Source organism: Suricata suricatta, chromosome 9, assembly GCF_006229205.1.
Source record: "Suricata suricatta isolate VVHF042 chromosome 9, meerkat_22Aug2017_6uvM2_HiC, whole genome shotgun sequence".
Classification (NCBI taxonomy): domain Eukaryota; kingdom Metazoa; phylum Chordata; class Mammalia; order Carnivora; family Herpestidae; genus Suricata; species Suricata suricatta.
Window position 1 is genome coordinate 14,221,629 of NC_043708.1, and position 18,807 is coordinate 14,240,435.

The 18,807-nt window shown below is 42.2% G+C and overlaps 1 protein-coding gene across 2 annotated transcripts in view; it reads left to right on the plus strand.

Moving 5' to 3' along the window:
• The first annotated feature begins 487 nt into the window (after positions 1-487).
• The window catches only part of LOC115302116 (60S ribosomal protein L23a-like), a 46,581-nt gene continuing 28,261 nt past the window's right edge, over positions 488-18,807 (plus strand). Inside the window, exon 1 of one of the 2 annotated variants that reach the window (XM_029952115.1) lies at positions 488-847. In XM_029952115.1, the coding sequence (XP_029807975.1) occupies positions 668-847 (180 nt within the window). In that variant the 5' untranslated portion in view covers positions 488-667. The remainder of the gene's footprint in view (positions 848-18,807) is intronic. The other variant, XM_029952116.1, reaches the window with a different exon arrangement.

An 18,807-nucleotide genomic window follows, 5' to 3' on the forward strand; every position in this document is an offset into this window, starting at 1 on the left:
TAATTTGTCCAGTGGCGTTTAGACTTTTACTTAGCGCTTTTGGAGGTGTTCCACAGTTATCTCCCTTAAGGGCTAAAAGAACCCTGACATCGGGTGTTGGTGTTGGGGTGGGGGGAGCCAAAAAGCGGTCTATTAAAAAAAAAAACCCTTTTAACTTAGATACACTAATGCGAGCTACTAAATTTGAGGGCGCCTCAGTACCAACCATTATCTCATTTAATCCTGTAGATAGCCGTAGATGGTTATTACTATTTGTAGGATTGAATGAGGGGTGGAGTCTGACCCGGGGGCTAACGCGGTGTGTTGGGAAACTTCCTCACTGCCTCCCAAATCCTGTTCCTGCCATCTTTTTCCAGAAGAGAGGGAAGGTTGCTTCTTCAGATGCAACCTTATTGATTTGTATTTTTGTGAAAACTCAGTGCAGAAGTTGCTGTTGCCTACGTCACTGGTGTTTCTCTTTCCTCAGCACTGGCGTGGATGCCCTCTTCGCCCGGCCTTTGGGGACTGCGTTGCTTTTTGATGGCGGCATCCGCCGCTGGGTGAGCGGCCTGAGACTGTGCAGAGCTCCTGCGGCCCGGAGACGATCGCTTTCTCCCGCTGTCGCCGCCACCGGATTGGGACGGTGCTTTTCCCTCTTCAACCTCTCCACGCTCGAAGGGAGAAGAAGATGCCACTGCCATTCGGATTGAAACTAAAACGCACCCGGCGCTACACGGTGTCCAGCAAGAGCTGCCTGGTTGCCCGGATCCAGCTGCTCAATAACGAGTTTGTGGAGTTCACGCTGTCCGTGGAGAGCACTGGCCAGGAGAGCCTGGAGGCTGTGGCCCAAAGACTGGAGCTGCGGGAGGTGAGACCCCACCCCTACCCCACTCCCCCAACCCCAAAGGCTGCCTGCTTCTCCAGCCTGGCTTTTGCCCCTTCTTTCCCGTGTGAGTGCACCTGGCTCAGTGCTTTCAAAGTAGGTCCCTGGCCTCGATGTCTGAGCCCCCAAGCCCCCATCCCTGTGAGGAAGGAGTAGAGCAAAGGGTTTTTTTTTGAGCGTGCCCCGTGAGATATTTAACAGTGCCTGAGTTTTGAAGGTGCTTATATTTGTTTCCTCAAAATGCAGTCCAAAATCAGATTGTAATGCGTTTAGGATTTTCCAAGCACCCATTTTCTAATACCCCAAATGGGTCATCCTGATCTAGTACACTTTACTGACTTTATTCATTCAACATGCAGTGACTGTTTTGCCATGACTATGCCGCAGCTGTAAAGACAGATCCCCTGAGGTTGAATTCTGGTTTCCCCACCAACTGGTTGTTTAACCCTGGATGAGTTATGTGCCCTCTCTGGGCCCTGGTTCCCTCATCTGAACCATGGGGATAACAGTGGTGCCTGATGCTCACAGTGTTTGTGTGATTTAAAGTGCAAATATAGTCAAAGCTCTTTTTCTTTTTAAACTTTGTAATTTTTTCCCCCTAAGTTTATTTCTTCCTTTAGTAATCTCTACACCCATTGTGGGGCTGGAACCCACAACCTCAGGATCAAGAGTCCGCATGTTCTGCCAGGCACCCCAGAGCCAAAGCTCTTATATAGTCTGTTATAGTTATCATAGGGAGGTTTGCCCAGGAAATCGCTAGTCTCATCTGTAAGAAGTTGTGGAGTCCTCACGGATTCACATCATGTCTCAAATTTAAAATGCTCTGTGGAAAAAAAAATAATAAAATAAAATAAAATGCTCTGTGGGGCGCCTGAGTGGCTCAGTGGTTGAGCATCCGACTTTGTCACCGGTCATGATCTCAAAGGTCTCGAATTCAGGCCCCACATCTGGCTTGCTGCTTTCAGCCTGTCAACATGGTGCCTCCTTCAGATCCTTTGTCCTCCTCTCTCTCTGCCCCTCCCCTATTTGCACGTGCTCTCTCTCTCTCAAAATAAATAAAACATTAAAAAAAAACAGATGGGCACCTGGGTTAAGTGTCTGACTTTGGCTCAGGCTTTGATCTCACAGCTCATGGGTTCGAGCCCTGCATTAGACTCTGTGCTGATAATGATAGCTCTTTGGTTGCTTGGTTTGGGGGTAAGAGGAGGATGGTGAACTGGTTATTCCGTGTAAACACCCAGGTTATATTCCTAACTGGAGATCTCATTGTCACAGTTCATAAAAAGTTAGGAAGAGATAAACTGCTCCTGGTGACTATTCAGAATCATTTGATTGTTCGATATAAAAGACCCGTTTAGTGTCTTGAGCATATATATTGGGAGCTCACCCTGGTGTTGATACCAGTAAGAATATAGGCTGATCCATGTTGCGCTGGGGAAAGTAGAGGGTGCTGTAGGCAACAGGGAGAGGCAGCAGAGGCAAGAGGATGGTCCAGGGTGGTGAAGGGCTGGAAAAGACTTCCAACAAAGGAATTTCAGGCCAAAGACACGAGGCAGGTTTTCTACCTGGAAGGAGTAGGAAAGTTGGGTGAAGGATTTCATTTATTTGTCTATCTATCTGTCTGTCTATCTATCTATCTATCTATCTATCTATCTATTTATTTTTAAGTAATCTCTACACCCAACATGAGGCTTGAACTCACGACCCCAAGATCAAGGGTCACATGCCCCTCTGAGTCATCCAGGCACCCCACGAGTGAAGGATTTTAAGCAGGGATTTGGTTATGATTGTTTTTGTGAAGGGTGGGTCCTCTGGAGAACGAGTAGCAATGAGTAGTTGTACAGACGGTAGTCACTTGGATTTGGATGGAGATGGAGAGAGGTGGGTAGAATCTGGAGATATTCAGGACCTACCTACCAAGTGTAGAGAAGGGCTAGCCAGGGGTCCAGTTGGTTGCTAAGTGGAATTAGTCATAGAAGGACAAATATCATATGATTTCACTCTTATGTGGAATTTAAGATACAAAACAGATGAACCTAGGGGGAGGGAAACAAAAATCATATAAAAACAGGGGAGGGGGACAAAACAGAAGAGACTCTTAAATATAGAGAACAAACTGAGGGTTGCTGGATGGATTGTGGGTGGGGGGATGGCTAAATGGGCCTGGGGCATTGAGGAAGATACTTGTTGGGATGAACACTGGGTGTTATACATAGGGGATGAATCAGCAGGTTCTACTTCTTAAATCCTTGCACTATATGTTAACTCACTTGGATGTAAATTAAAAAAAAATTTTAAAAAGACGCTACTTGGAGATGTTGAGCAGGGAGAGGCATGCGCGAGCTTGGAGCTCAGCTGCGGGGAAGAGACTTGGGAATCCCCATCCTAGATCATTTCATCAAAGCTGGGAGAGGGCGTGAGGCCTCCTAGGACAGAACGAGAAGACCTAGCAGACCCTTCCAGGTTCAATAGAGGAAGCAGAGCCTTAGGAAGAAGCTGAAATGGAGCAGTCCAAGAAGGAGAAAGTAAACCAGGAGAGCCGGCCTCAGTGACTAGCCCTGTTTGCTTACATTCATTATTTATATTTATATATACACTTATATATGTATATTCCTTCCTTCACCCATTTTTCCTTTTTTTAAATTTTGGTTCCTTTTTCCTGTCACTTCTTCCTCATGCACCAGGTCTGCGTACAGCCACTACAGAATCAACTTAAGAATCAGTAAATAAACTACAGTTAATTTCTTTCTGTACGCAAAGTACCAGGGATGGAATGTGCTCAATAAAAACAGGCTGAGCTGAACCCACAGGCATTGCTTTCCTTTTCTGTTAGTCAAAAAAGTCCGGAGAAAAGACCATCGCTTGTTTGGGGTTACCATACTCAGGAACAAGCAACTTCATACAGCTGTGGTTACACGAGACTAATTTTAACAAGAAGAGTGCAGTGCTTTGAGAGGGAATGGGCATGGGCCCTAGGAAAGGTCTTGCCCTTGGAGAGACCATCCCAGCATTTCCAATATTTAATGACAGTCATGGTTAGGAAGTTCGTTTGTAGAACAAACTCTTCCTTTCAAAGCTCTAGAAGCTCTCCTCTGTAGCATATAAACAGATGGCTCAAGCCTCAGCCTAATCTTACCGAATGACCGAATGACCCTTCAGAAAGACTCTGAGTCAGGGTAACACCTGTTCTGACTTTGTGTCCATACATCACTTAGGAGGTGCGTACCACTGTTGGTGTTTGTTATCTGGCACTATTCTCTCATCAAACGGACCCAGAATTACAGTGTATAGATTTGGCTGGTAAGCTCTGCTGTTCACCAGATTTAAATTCAGGGAGAAGAAGTCTTTACTTGCTTGGTTATTTTACTTCTGTAATGACAATTACAGGGACTACACAGAACCATTAGAACACTATGCAGAGGCTTCGGCTGTATCTGTAGTGCTTTCTTTCTTTCTTTTTTAAATGTTTATTTACTTTTGAGAGAGAGAGAGAGAGACACACAGTGTGAGTGGAGGAGGGGCAGACACAGAGGGAGATGCAGCATCTGAAGCAGGCTCCATGCTCTGAGCTGTTAGCACAGAGACGGACATGGGGCTCAAACCCACGGACTGAGCCGAAGTCAGACACTAAGCCGATTGAGCCTCCCAGGGGCCCCTGTAGTATTTTCTTTCTTAAGCTGGATGCGTGGGTTTATGTTTGTTAGTCTTCATATTTTTTTTGAATGTCTAAGATACATTTTATAATACCTCGAGAAACTACAGATGGAAAGGTTAATGTGCTTATTTCCAACTTAGTTAACTTAGATTAACTTTTTCTAAATTCACCATATTTGAGCTGTGGAAAGTGACTTCTAAAAATAGTAGAACATTATCCCTATAGGAAAATGTAGCAACAGTCTCACTGAAATTCTCTGCCTCTCACTCAGAGTTTCATAACATGTTTTCAGGAAAGGCTATGAAATCCTTTGTAGAACTGAAGGGGAATTAGGGCGACACCTGGGTGGCTCAGTCAGTTAAGCGTCGGACTTTGGCTCAGGTCATGATCTCACGGCTCATGGGTTCGAGCCCCTTATCAGATTTTGTGCTGCCAGCTCAGAGCCTGGAGCCTGCTTCAGATTCTGTATCTCCCTCTCTCTCTGTCCTTCCCCCACTCACTCTCTGTCTCTGTCTCTCAAAATTAAATAAAGCCATAAAAACAATTTTTTTAATAAAAAAAAGAAGGGGAATTAGGGAACTTTCCAGTTTGGAGGGTATACATTATAGAGGTTTGGTGGATGTGGTGAGGCAAGAGGGTGTCACCTGAGGACGGCCACTCCCATGGGGCCATGCTACCTCAACGGAATCAGCGTAGTTTAGAGTAAGGTGCTTCAGTTTAAAAACCTATTGTCTTGGGGTTCCTGAGTGGCTTATAGTCAGTTGAGCGGACTCTTGATTTTGGCTCAGGTCATGATTCCAGGATCTTGAGATCAAGCCTCAGCTGGGGCTCCATGTTGAGTGTAGAGCCTGCTTAAGATTCTTTCTTCCGCTTCCTTTCCTCCCCTGCCCTTAAAGAACAAAACAAAACAAAACAAACACCTATCTTCTCAGGGAGTGAGACTGGCATTACCCCACCTCACTGAGAAAGATATGTAAAAGCAGGATGCAAATGTAGTAATTTACCACGAGATATGGAGCGACCAGGGGCCCTGGCCAGGCCATGTTCTCCCTCTAGGCAGCCACACAGGAGCCAGTTGGTGAGACTGGAACCAGAGAAGGAAGCTACCTGAAAGCTTTACCATCTTCATACGGGGAATGGTGCTGGCCCCTGGGACCAGACAAGCTCCTTTGAGTCTGGGCACCCTTTCTGAGCAGTGCTTAGGTGGACACTGCCTTTTTTAATCTGTTTAACCGAGTTATTAAGACATTCGCAAGTTGCATCAGAAAACCTTGAGCTTGAACCCCCCGTGCTGCTACTTGTCAGTCATGTGACCCATCAGTTCTGTGATCCTGTCCAAGCAACACATCACATCATCACATAACTAAGTCAAACATCCTGTCCACTTTATGCATCTTTCCTTCACTTACAGCAGTTCATAGAGATTCAAATGTTTTATCTGAAAAAAGGCCATGCGAAAATGAAAAAGAAACTTTCACAATAAAAACATTTTTAAAAAAGTGATTTTTGTCCAATTACATTTGGACTTGGTATTTTTCTTTTTTTTATTAATTTTTTTTAGTGTTTTATTTATTTTTGAGATAGAGACAGTGTGAGCAGGGGAGAGTCAGAGAAGAAAACAGAATCTGAAGACAGGCTCCAGGCTCTGTGCTGACAGCTCAGAGCCTGACGCAGAGCTCAAATCCACAAACCGTGAGATCATGACCTGAGCTGAAGTCATATGCTTAACCAACTGAGCCACCCAGGTGTCCCTGGACTTGGTGTTTTTCAAGTCCCCAGGTTTTCATTGGTAGATTGGGAATAACAGTAATAGTATATATTTGATGTCGGTTGTGAGGATTTAGTGTTAAATGAAAAACATCATACAGAGGACTTAGTGTAAGAGAAACAATCAGTGAGTGTGACTTTACTGTTGTTTATGACTCCCATTTCCATGTTGTGGTGACTAACCAACTGCTCTTTCAGATTAATTACTTTGTTAATATCTTATATTCTCTTAGTAAATGCAAGAAGCAATGTTTACTCATAAAATGTCCTTATAGGGGTGCCTGGGTGGTGGTGTCCAACTTTGGCTCAGATCATGATCTCATGGCGTGTGAGTTCGAGCCCCGTGTCGGGCTCTGTGCTGACAGCTCAGGGCCTGGAACCTGCTTTGGATTCTGTGTCTCCCTCTCTCTCTGCCCCTCCCCTACTCTTGCTCTGTTTCTCTCTGTCTCAATAATAAATAAACATAAAAAAAATAAAAAATCTAGATCATCCTTTTATTAAAATAAATAAATAAAATAAAATGTCCTTATAGTAAAAACAAGGATAGTGGCCATTGGTAATTATATATTTTTTAAACATATTTATTTATTTAAAAATTTTTTTTAACATTTATTTATTTTTGAGAAACAGAGTATGAACACGGGAGGGACAGAGAGAGAGGGAGACACAGAATCTGAACCATCTCTCTAGGCTCTGAGCTGTCAGCACAAAGCCTAATGCGGGGCTCAAACTCAAAAGCCATGAGGTCATACATAATCTGAGCTTAAGTCGGATGCTTAACCGACTGAACCACCCACGCGCCCCTTCATTTATGCTTTTTTGAGTGAGAGGGGGGCAAAGGAGGAGAGAGAGACTCTTAAGGAGAAGAGAGAGAATCTTAAGCAGGCTCCACACTGAGAGGAGCTGGATCCTACAACCCTGGGATCATGACCTGAGACGAAATTAAGAGTCAGAGTCTAAACCAACTAAGCCACACAGATGCCCTCATAATCACACTTTTTATGTTACCAGACTATTAAAATTTTAAGGAACCATTGTAATTTAGCAGTCATATTTGAACCTCTTTTTCCATGCCAGTTGAAATTAATTTGTCCAGTGTCACTGCCTCTGGCCCCCCTATCTTCCCCCTGCCCCCTTCCGCCCCCTATTTTTGATAATCCTATTTTTATTATATTATCATGGGTTTTAATTAGATTCATTGCCTACTACTATTTTTTTTTAAGTTTGTATATGTATTTAGAGACAAAGAGAATGTGAGGAGGGGAGAGTCAGAGAGAGGGAATTCCAAGCAGGCTCTGCACAGTCAGTGTAGAGCCCGATTTGGGGCTCAAACTCATAAAACCCTGAGATCATGACCTGAGCTCAAGTCAAGAGTTGGACGCTTAACCAACTGAGCCCCCCCCCCCCCCAGCACCCCCTAGTATTATTTCTTGCACAGGATCCCTTCCTTTATTATGAAGTCCTTATTCAGCTTAAATTTACATGTGGTTTTGTTTTGTTTTTGTTTTTGTTTTAAGATTTTCAAGTCTCCAGTTAGGAAACCAGTAACTTAAAATACCTGGGAAGCCTTTTGTTGTTGTTGTTTGTTTTGTTTTATTTACGTGATCTCCACTCCCAACATGGGGCTCAAACTAAGGACGTGAGATCAGGAGTTACATACCGTAGGGACTGAGACAGCCAGGTGCCCTAACCCTGGAAGCTTTTTAAAAAAAACTTTTATTTATTAAATAATCTGTTCTCCCAACATGGGGCTCCAACTCATGATCCGAGATCAAGAGTCAGGTGCGCTGCCAACTAAGCCAGCCAGGCGCGCTTTCTAGAAGCCTTTTATAGAGAAGTTCTCCATGTTTTTGCTATGATACATTATGTGTCAGTTTTATAACAAATTTTAGAGGTTTCTTTTGGCTATTTTTGAGTGTTTTGGGTATGTATAGGGGAAGGAGTTTCCTCATTGTTGTCTATATATGTGGTCTATGTACATAACTAGTTTTGAACTTGAGATCAATACTAAGCCATCGTTAAAATTACCTCCAAAGCATTTTGTTGAATCTGGAAAAATTGAGCAAAATTTACAAGTTCTTCCTGTGACCTCTCCTTTTAAGATTATAATTAAAGGCTTTGATATTTGGTTACTCTGTAATGGTTTATCACAGGTCTTCAGAAAAAATTTTAAAACTTGTATTCAAAGTACATCACACATACAACAAGTTTTTATTCTTCAGAATGTAAGCTCTATCAGCAAAGGACTATTAAATGTCACCATTGTCTGAAATAATGTCTTGTACCTTACAGTACTTAGTTGCTGAATAAATGTTTACTTAGTTTAAAATTAAGGTTCTTGGGGTGCTCATGTGGCTCAGTTGGTTAAGCTTCCGACTTTGGCTCAGGTCATGGTCTCACGGTTCATGGGTTCGAGCTCCGCATTGGGCTCTGTGCTGCCGCTCAGAGCCTGGAGCCTGCTGTGGATTCTGTCCCGCTCTCCCTCTGCCCCTCCCCTGCTTGCACTCTGTCTCTCTGTGTCTCTCTCTAAAAATAAATAAAACATTTTAAATTAAAAAAATAAACCTAAGGTTCTTATTTTGAATTTACACTGATAAGCATAGAGAGCCGCTCAGTTAAGTCAACTTTCATTTGCTGTATGATTTTATTATCTGGAGACAGTTAAACATTTACAAAGCTTTGAACATGGAAGAAAAACACCTTTTTCTTTAGAATTTTGTTTCTTTTTTACTTTAGGGCTTCTTCTGAAACAGTCAGAAAACAGTCAGGCTGTAGGGACTCTCTGAGGTATGATTGCTGTATCAAGGGAATGTCAGCCTTTTTTGAATAGGTTCTTCCCATAATGTTTTCTGGCTGATGAGGAAATTTTTGGCTAAGGGATTTGTTGTTATAGAGAGGCATCAAGTGTATAATGCAAACCTTTCCTCTCAAGCACAACTTTAGAAAGTGTTCTTGGCAATCAGAGTGTTTTATTTTAAATTAGCGTCTTAGGCATTTCAAATATCCACTGACCTTATCTTGACTGCTATCTGAGTAGACCTCAAGAATTTCGTGTGTATTTCCTTCTGTACTAGCTGTTTTCAGTTGGACCCTAAAAATAACTGAAACATGTGTAAGGTGAAAGTATCATACCTGCAAACTTTTCAGCCTTTTGGGCTGAATATTCATTCAGTTATGTAGGTTATAAATCAGATAAAATTGTTGTATAGACAAGTATCAGTAAATATTTTTGATTAAATCTATTGGACGATCTGAAACAAATCGAAATCTTAGGTTGGCCTCTCTACCTAGATAAAGCGAGCTTTCCAAAGTCCAAAATTGATTAAAATGAGCAAGAGTTTTTCTAATTTTTATATTTTCTGTTATTTTTCTCATTTGGTCTAGATAATTAAGAAGTAGCCATTTAGAGGCTCCTGGATGACTCATTCAGAAGAGGGTGCGACTCTTGATCTCTCAGGGGTTGTGGCTTCAAGCCTCACATTGGGTAGAGAGATTACTAAAAAAAAAAAATAAATAAATAAACTTATAAAAAAAGAGAACCAGCTATGTAAATAAGTAGAGGAACTGTAAATACAAACATGGAGATGTTATGCATTTTAACATCGGTAACATATCACACAAGTTATTGCAGATTTGGAAACCTGTTTACTTAAAGAAATGAAGTATTCCATTTTCATTTAATTTCTAATAAATTTAAGAGCTAGTAGTCTGAGATGTTTTTCTCCCAGTATTGGATTTTCCACTTCAGAGACATTAGAGATGTCCTTGAATCTCTTTTACCCAGCAATCTGCCACAAATGCCATGGCTGTATGGAATTCAGCAGGAGTTTATTCATGTGGGGAGGTTTGTGAGTTGAGTTATGAGACCGTGGATGTAGGGAACTGATAGTGTTTTGGGGGCTCTCACTAAGTCCTGTCATTGTCCTTGGTGTATAAAGTTTCAAATTTCATTCCTTATAAGACAAGAAGTTTTAGTAGCTTTCTGCTGGCCTCCTGAGTGGATGAGCATTATGGTGCTGGAAGTTTACTAGTCCTTATCACATTTAATCCTCACATGGAGTTAGGCATTATCTTTTCCATTTTTTTAAATGTTTTATTTATTTTTGAGATAGAAAGAGACAGAGCATGAGCGGGAAGAGAGAGAGGGAGACACAGAATCTGAAGCAGGCTCCAGGCTCTGAGCTGTCAGCACAGAGCCCGATGTGGGACTTGAACCCACGAAGGTGAGATCATGACCTGAGCCAAAATCGGAGGCTTAACCAACTGAGCCACCCAGACACCCCATATCTTTTCCATTTTAAAATGTCAAAACTGAAGTTCTGAAACATTGAGTGATTTGCTCCGCTAATCGGGGTGATCATAAGTAAGTAGAAGAGTCAGATTTTGAGTATGTACCTGTGACACTTCTGCCTGAACTTTGACTTTTAAAGTGATGTGAGTCATGGGCCCCTTTGAGACTGTGGAGAAAATGCAGACTTTTGCAGACAGTTTCAGGTGGTTCAGGGATACTGCCTTCCCCAGTCCATTCGTGAGCCAGGCTGTGGGCCTAGAAGCCTCTTACAGATGAGGGAGTTTTCCCCTGCTCTGTGCAGGATCTTTCTACTGTAATCTGATGAAGGTGTTGGTAGGATGGAGGATTTGTGAACAATTCAAGACCTTTGTATCTTTTTAAGAGAATAATTTGCCTCTAAAGTATACCCCTCCCTGCCTGTGCCCACATATGCCCCTTCTGAATGGCTTTTCTCTCCAGATCTCAGGAAAGGCCAATTGAGGTATTTATTTCCTCACTGGGACATCTTACTCTTTTTTTTTTTTTCCAGATTTTATTTTATTTTATTTTTTTAGATTTTATTTTATTATATTCTTTTAAATGTTTATTTATTTGAGAGCAAGAGAGAAAAAGTGCTCATGCGAGCTGGCAAGGGGAAGAGAGAGAGAGAGGGAGAGAGAGAATCCTAAGCAGGCTCCCAGCTGTCAGTGCAGAACCTGATGCCGGGCTCGACCCTACGAACCATGAGATCGTAATGTGAGCTGAAATCAAGAGTCAGTCGCCCAATTGACCGAGGCACCCAGGTGCCCCATTTTATTTTATTTTTTTAAAGATTATAAATAATCTACCCAATGTGGGGCTCAAACCTATAACCCTGCAATCAAGAGTCACACACTCCACAGGCCTCTGGGTGGCTCAGTCGGTTAAGCATCCAGCTTTGGCTCAGGTCATGGTCTCATGGTTTGTGAGTTCAAGCCTGGCGTCAGGCTCTGTACTGACAGCTCAGAGTCTGGAGCCTGCTTCGGATGGTCTCCCTCTCTCTGTCCCTCCCCTGCTCATGCTCTGTCTCTCTCTCTCTCTCAAAAATAAAATAAACATTAAAAAAAAAGAGTCACATACACCCAACCACTAAGCCAGCCATGTGCCCTTAAGGATTTTATTTTTAGATAGTCTTTATACCTACTGTGGTGCTTGAACTCACAACCCAGAGATCAAGAGTCACATGCTTTTAGGGGCGCCTGGGTGGCTCAGTCAGTTAAGCGTCCGACCATAAGCTCAGATCATGATTTCACAGCTCATGGGTTCAAGCCCTGCGTCGGGCTGTGCTGACAGCTCAGAGCCTGGAGCCTGCTTCTGATTCTGTCTCCCTCTCTGTCTCTGCCCTTCCCCCAGTAATGCTCTGTTTCTCTCTGTCTCAATAATAAATAAACTTCAAAAAAATTTTTAAAAATGCAAAAAAGTCACATGCTTTTTTTTTTAAACTCAGCAATTATATGTTTTGTTTTGTTTTGTTTTTTTTGAGAGAGAGAGAGACGGCATGAGCAGGGGAGGGTCAGATAGAGTGGGAGACACAGAATCTGAAGACAGGCTCCAGGCTCTGAGCTAGCTCTCAGCCCAGAACCTGACGCAGAGCTTGAACCCAGGAACCGCAAGATATGACCTGAGCCCAAGTTGGACGCTCAACCGGCTGAGCCACCCAGGCACCCCAAGAGTCACATGCTTTGTGACTGAGCCAGCCAGGCCCCCCACGGACATCTTACTCTTCAGGGAAAAGGTCCTTTCATGGAGGAAGAGGAGTTGTGAGTGGCAATTCCTTCCTTCCTCTGATGGTAGACCCACATCATCAGTTTCCTTACCAGACAGCACCTTCGTGCCCACCTCAACAAAAGGTATGACAGTTTTTCGGTGAAGGAATGGATGACTCATACTTCTATTTATGCAGTGACCAAATTCACTGGTCAGTTGGTGAGCCCATACTTCATTCTTTTTGTCAGAAACTCACCCCCCCTGAACATTGTGAGATTTTTTTTTCTATTAACAAGACCTTAGCTAGGTATCACTTTCTTAACCGTATGCTGGTTTAGGAAATATTTTCCTGTTTGACTCTTCAGTTTGTTCATAAATAAATGTCACTTAGATTTATTTGCCAGTGAACTGACAGGATATCCAGAGGCAACCAAGAGTTAGCGTACGATGCTGATTTCACCAGAAGAAACTATGCATGTCACAAATCCTGTATGAGAAGTAGCAACATGTATTAGAACTAACTTTTCCGGGGCGCCTGGGTGGCTCAGTCAGTTGAATGGCCGGCTTCGGCTCAGCTCATGATCTCACAGTTCGTGGGTTTGAGCCTTATGTTGGGCTCTGTGCTGACAGCTAGCTCAGAGCCGGAGCCTGCTTCAGATCCTGTGTCTCCCTCTCTCTCTGACCCTCCCCTGCTCATGCTGTCTCTCTCTGTCTCTCAAAAATTAAGAAATGAAAAATAAAAAGAAAGAACTAACTTTTCCACGCAGGGTTTATGCACTCTTCTGCAGTAGATTGCCCAAATGAGATGACTAAAATGTATGCAGCGTTCAGATTTATTAATAGGACAGAGTAATTACGTTATTTTGTATGAGCTTTAACTGAGCAGGCTAAGGAAGTGTAACAAGTAATTTCGTGCTGGCTGACTGTAGTTCATTTTCTTTGTGAATATAAAAACAATTTGCCATTGTTCGGTTATGTTACAGTTATGTGGATGGCTCAGACTTTGACTTGACAAATTAATTTCAATGTTAAGTGAATTTTTGAACTTTGTACCATTAGATTCAACTGCAGGTGGCAAAGTGGGGTGCTGTAGGCAACAAGGTGGAGTTTTGGTGCCAGAGGAACTTGGGTTCACTTGGGTTCACATCCCTTGGGTCACTACCCGTGTGACCCAAGAAAACCGAGTTATTTCATGTGTGATAAGGTAGTACATGATAGTAAGAATGATAGCTATTTACTGGGGACTGACTCGATGCCAGGCACTGTACTAGATGCTTTGAATATGTTTAGTTTATCCCTAAGTGTAATTGACTTCCTTCTTTCTCCCAGTGATAGAGTGGACCAAAGATGGCCAGTGTCCAGACCAAGGTCCTGATGCAGAATACTTGTTAATCGGCAACTCTGATTTTTAGCGTAGAGTTAGCCACTTCCATTTTCCTTTTCATCATTTAAATTCACATTAGTGGAAATAATTTACTGAGGAGAAAAGGGATTGGAGAAATATGACTTGAGGTGCTATCATGATCTATTTAAGTTCAGAGCCACCCTACTGAGAATTAAGGTGGCCATTGTAATATCGTTTCTCTTCCAGATGTTGGTGTGAATAATCTAGAAAATAACCTTAGTTCTCATTTACCTGTATTTTGCACTTACAGGCCATATTAGATAGAATATATTTGACTTGTCTTTGTTTTTATTACTGGCCCCTATTTTGAAGTCAAGTCTAGTTTGCGTGGCAGCTTAAAAAAAAGAACTCATAAATTCTTTCTGACAGTATGATAACATAAAAACGAAGCATGTTTAATAATAAGGAAGGCTGTATCTAAAATTATACAATATTTGTATGTCACCCACTGCTAGAATGCAGAATTCACTGTACACTGCTCTAGTCTTAGTCCCTGGCTGGGCCCACTAGCGGTGACGGCCCCCAACTGGTATTGAGGCCTTCGCTCTTGGTTTACTATTTTCCCCTCCACACCACACTACCTTTCTATTGAGCCATTGTCATTTTCCTAAGGAGAAGCAATTCAAATGTTGGTATTTTACTCTAGTTTATTTAAAGGGAGAGAAAGAGAAGGAAAAGTTACCAAAGACAGAACCTGTTAGTGAAGGAAAGAGCCAAGTATCGAATTTCCTATACGCTAAGGAAGATGCAATATGAAATTTCATACTGTTCAAGAGGACTTGAAAACTGTGATAATAGGAGCTGATATGACTTGAGCACTTATTATGTGTGAGACGCTTGGAATGTTTTTGCTTATTTTGATCCTCAGCAATCCTAGGCGTGAGGCACGACTGCTCCTCTCCGTTTCACAGATGGGTAACACGGGTGTTCAGTGACTTGCTCGTGGAGCCAGGGCAGAACCACAACCAGAGCAGTTTTTCTGGCTCCTCTTTGAGGGGCAGTGCTCTCCCCAGTCTGTGACTTTGGGCAGGTGACAGGTGGCCTGCCATGGAGTTCATGCCCCTAAGGACAGCTCTGCTCTGTGCAGCCTCCCAGATCTAATGGAGGTTGTTTCCAGTACTCTTGGGATATTTGTTATTTATTTTAATGACTACAATTTATTTTTTTGCTTAAAATATGTTTTTGAAGTTGCATCAGGCCCAGAAAGATAAGCCTGAGAAGGAGCATGAATCCTAATTAGGCCAGCAGGACCTCCCCGGGAATGTCTGAATGAAACACTGAGGGCAGAGCTGTTTGGTAGGGAGCCTTTGGTGAGCCCGTTCCCTGGCAGAGTTGGAAGTGTCAGGCTGATGAAATACCCCCCAGGAGAATTCTCTGCTGAGCGATTTTCCAAAGCAGTATCTGGTTGCACTGCTGTTGGTTGAACTTGGGGGCTCCTAGAGTTCAAATCTGCATCCAAACCAAAAGTGTTAGAGCCAGTGTGTCCACTGAAGCGCCCGCTGCCTTTCCTGATGGAGCTAAATCACTGCGGTGTAGCTCCTGCGCCCGCTGCTGTATTTCCACCTGGTGCAGCATTCGCTGCCCGCCGCAGGGTTAGCATCCTGCAGTCTGTGACTGTGAGCGCGAGGACAGGGCCCCTGGAAATTGTTACTCTATTTCATTTGTCGTTGTTGTTGTTTTTAAGTTTATTTATTTATTTTTCAGAGAGAGAACACAGGTGTGCACGTGGGCAAGTGTGGGAGAGGGAGGGAAGAGGGGGAGAGAGAGAATCCCGATCAGGCTCTGCACTGACATGTCAACATGGAGCCAATGCAGGGCTTGGGGTTCAAACTCATGAACTGTGGTAGCAGGACCTGAGCCAAAGCCAGACGCTTAGCTGAGCCACCCAGACGCCCCAAAATAGCACCACATAGAATAAACTGCAAATGGCATTATGGTACTTAAACAATTGAGAAATATTGAGTGTGTATTTCTGAGTTATGCACTTTTACCTTGGTAGGTACCCTTTGTGCCTTGGTTCTCAATGAGGAACATAGTTTAAAAGGAAATCTATTAAACCTGTAAGTGTGGCCTTTGTTAAGGGAAACCTTATTAATAAAGAAGGGGAAAATCACTTTCCCATACTAAAAAAAAAGGAAACAGTTTTACTCTTTCCTTGGAGCATTTCTGTATATGGAAGAAGTATTTGTTGAAACTAGAAAACCACCTTGTAAAATATGTGGAGAAAACAATTACTTCATGTATGATAAAATCATGATTTTCGAACTTTGATTAATGAGGAGAACAAATATAGCCTTTTTATTTGTCTTTTTTTAATGTTTATTTTTATTTTCGAGAGAGAGCATGAGATAGCACAAGATGGGGAGGGGCAGAGAGAGAGGGAGACAGAGGATCCAAAGTGGGCTCCATGCTGACAGCAGAGAGCCCAATGTGGGGCTTGAACTCATGAACCCTGAGATCATGACCTGAACCAAAGTCAGAGGCTTAACAGACTGAGCCACCCAGGCGCCCCACCAAGTATGGCTTTTAATAACAGAAGTCTGTGAGTTTCTTCATGTGCCTCTGTTCAGGATTTTAACCACAAAAGCAATTTTCTTGGTTTTATAATCTTCAGACCTTTCATGGTAACATTAAGTTAAGAACAGTGGAGCTCTTGTATTTTTTTTTTAAGGCAGTGGAAAATAGTTGGGTAATATTCTTTCAGGTAATAGAAATTAACATTGACTCAATTCTTTGTTAAAATGTATTTAGGCCCATATTCATTCATTTACAGTTCTAAAAGTTAATTATCTTTATCTCTCCATGGTTCCTCTCTCCCCACATCACAACCATATCTAGGTAACAGGAAACAATTATGATTTCAACCTGACAAAATGTCGGAAAAATAAGCAGCCATTCATAAATATGCTCATTCGTGCTCTTCCTTTTGGCTTTTATGTTGTGCAGTTACAGCTTCTAAAAATACTGCTCACGCTACTCACTGTCTGGCGAGACAGAAGAAATAATTAAGAGGAGTTCAGGAAAATATTAAAACTATGTTCCCCCTGGGAACTAATTGATACATAAAAACTAGAATCTGAGCCAAATTAGTCTTTTAACTCTCTTCTCAATAAGAAGAGAATAGCTAGTATTTGTCAGTTGCCCAAAAACGTAGGTATTTGTGAATTAAGTTACATTGCCTCAGAAGTCCCAAATTTAGAAAGAGAAAATTAATCTCATTCATTTGTTGGAATGAGATACGAGAAAGAGCCCTGTAACAGAACAGGTTAACTAAAATGATAGATTCCGGCTTCCCCTCAGTTTGTGTGGGTCCTGAACAAAACAAGCTTTTACGGACGAGTGTGGAGTAGAGCACATTAGCTTTGCCTCTGTTGAAACTGTGTGCAGTAACACCTCAGTTATTTCTGTCCCTCTTGGGTAGTAAAATTTTGTAAATACTAAAAATTCCTAATAATCTTAGTTCACTCTAAGGACATGTTGATACTTGTTTTAATTTTATAATTGAGTATCTTTCTCCATAGCACTTATCAGTATCCGGCCTCCCTGTATTTGCTTGTCTTTGTCGCCCTACTGGAATGTAAGCTGCATGAGGGTAGGAATTATATTCGTTTGTTCCCACAACAGTGTTTGACACATAGTAGGTGTTCAGTCAGTATTCACTGAATGAATAGATGAATCTAAGACATTAGTCCATTTTTCTTTTACAGTACAGTATACATTTTTTTAAAGTTTGTTAATTTTCAGTAATCCCTACACCCAACATGAGGCTTAAACTCAGGATCCTAAGATTGAGTTGCATACCTTTCTTTTTTTAAATTTTTTTTTAAATGTTTTATTTATTTTTGATACAGAGAGAGACAGAGCATGAGAGGGGGAGGGGCAGAGAGAGAAGGAGACACAGAATGGGAAGCAGGCTCCAGGCTCCGAGCCAGCTGTCAGCACAGAGCCCGATGCGGGGCTCGAACCCACGAACTGTGAGATCAGGACCTGAGCCGAAGTCGGAGGCTCAACCGACTGAGCCACCCAGGCGCCCCGAGTTGCATACCTTTCTGACTGAGCCACCCAAGCATCCCACAGGATAGTGTATTTTTTGAAGAATGATCTTACTGTGTTTGGGGATCATTGTATTCTTCATAGCATCTTATTGTCCAGGATAGCAAATAGAAAAGTTATCAGGGGCGCCTGGCCGGCTTAGTCGGTTAAGTGTCCAACTTCAGCTCAGGTCACGAACTCACGGTTTTTGGGCTCGAGCCCTGTGTCAGGCTCTGTGCTGGCACCTCCGAGCCTGGAGCCTGCTTTGGATTCTATCTTTTTCTCTCTCTCTGCATCTCCCCCACTCACACTCTATCTTTCTCAAAAATAAACATTAAAAAAAATTTTTTTGAAGTTATCACCGATCAGCTGTGTAAATAGTGATCCTAATTCATGCGTTGGACTTTCTTTCAGTATATCCCTGAAATTGGTGTATGATTTGACTCTTTTCCTAAAAAGTTAAATGCTACAACAACAGCAACAAAAATCTGGCCATTTGAGGAATTCAGTTACTTGGACTTCAGTTTACTTAAAATGTGAGTGTAGTTAGAAGATCAAAATGTACTTTTGAATGCTGTTTTCTTAGTCCTCGTGAGTTCTGGAGTATAGTGATACTGTGTGTTATCACTTTGACTGTAAAGTAGGTAATATATTATTTGACCAAGGACAGAAGAAAATGGATTAAAGACAAGGGAAAAAACACTGTCTGCTTGAGGTACCATGACTACCATACCATCTGTCAAAAGGAAGAGGTACAATGCTTCATTATTTATGGCACACTCAGTGGAGAGGTAAACTCCGGGCTTGAATTAGGTTAATACTTGTTAACTACTCTTGTTAGATGATCTCTGCCTTGGATAGGCTTTATCTAGAGTGATCTCTTCTCGTCACTTTCCTGATGAAAAGTCTTCTGACTTCTGCCTCATCTAAGAAAAGCATCGGGATAAAATTATAGTTGCCATTTTATGTGGGATTAACTTTTATCAAACTCAGTGCATCAGTGGCTTAAAAACCCCTCCTGCTAAATCGTGTGTCCCTTTGCTCTGCTTTAAAAATAGTACAACTAAAAG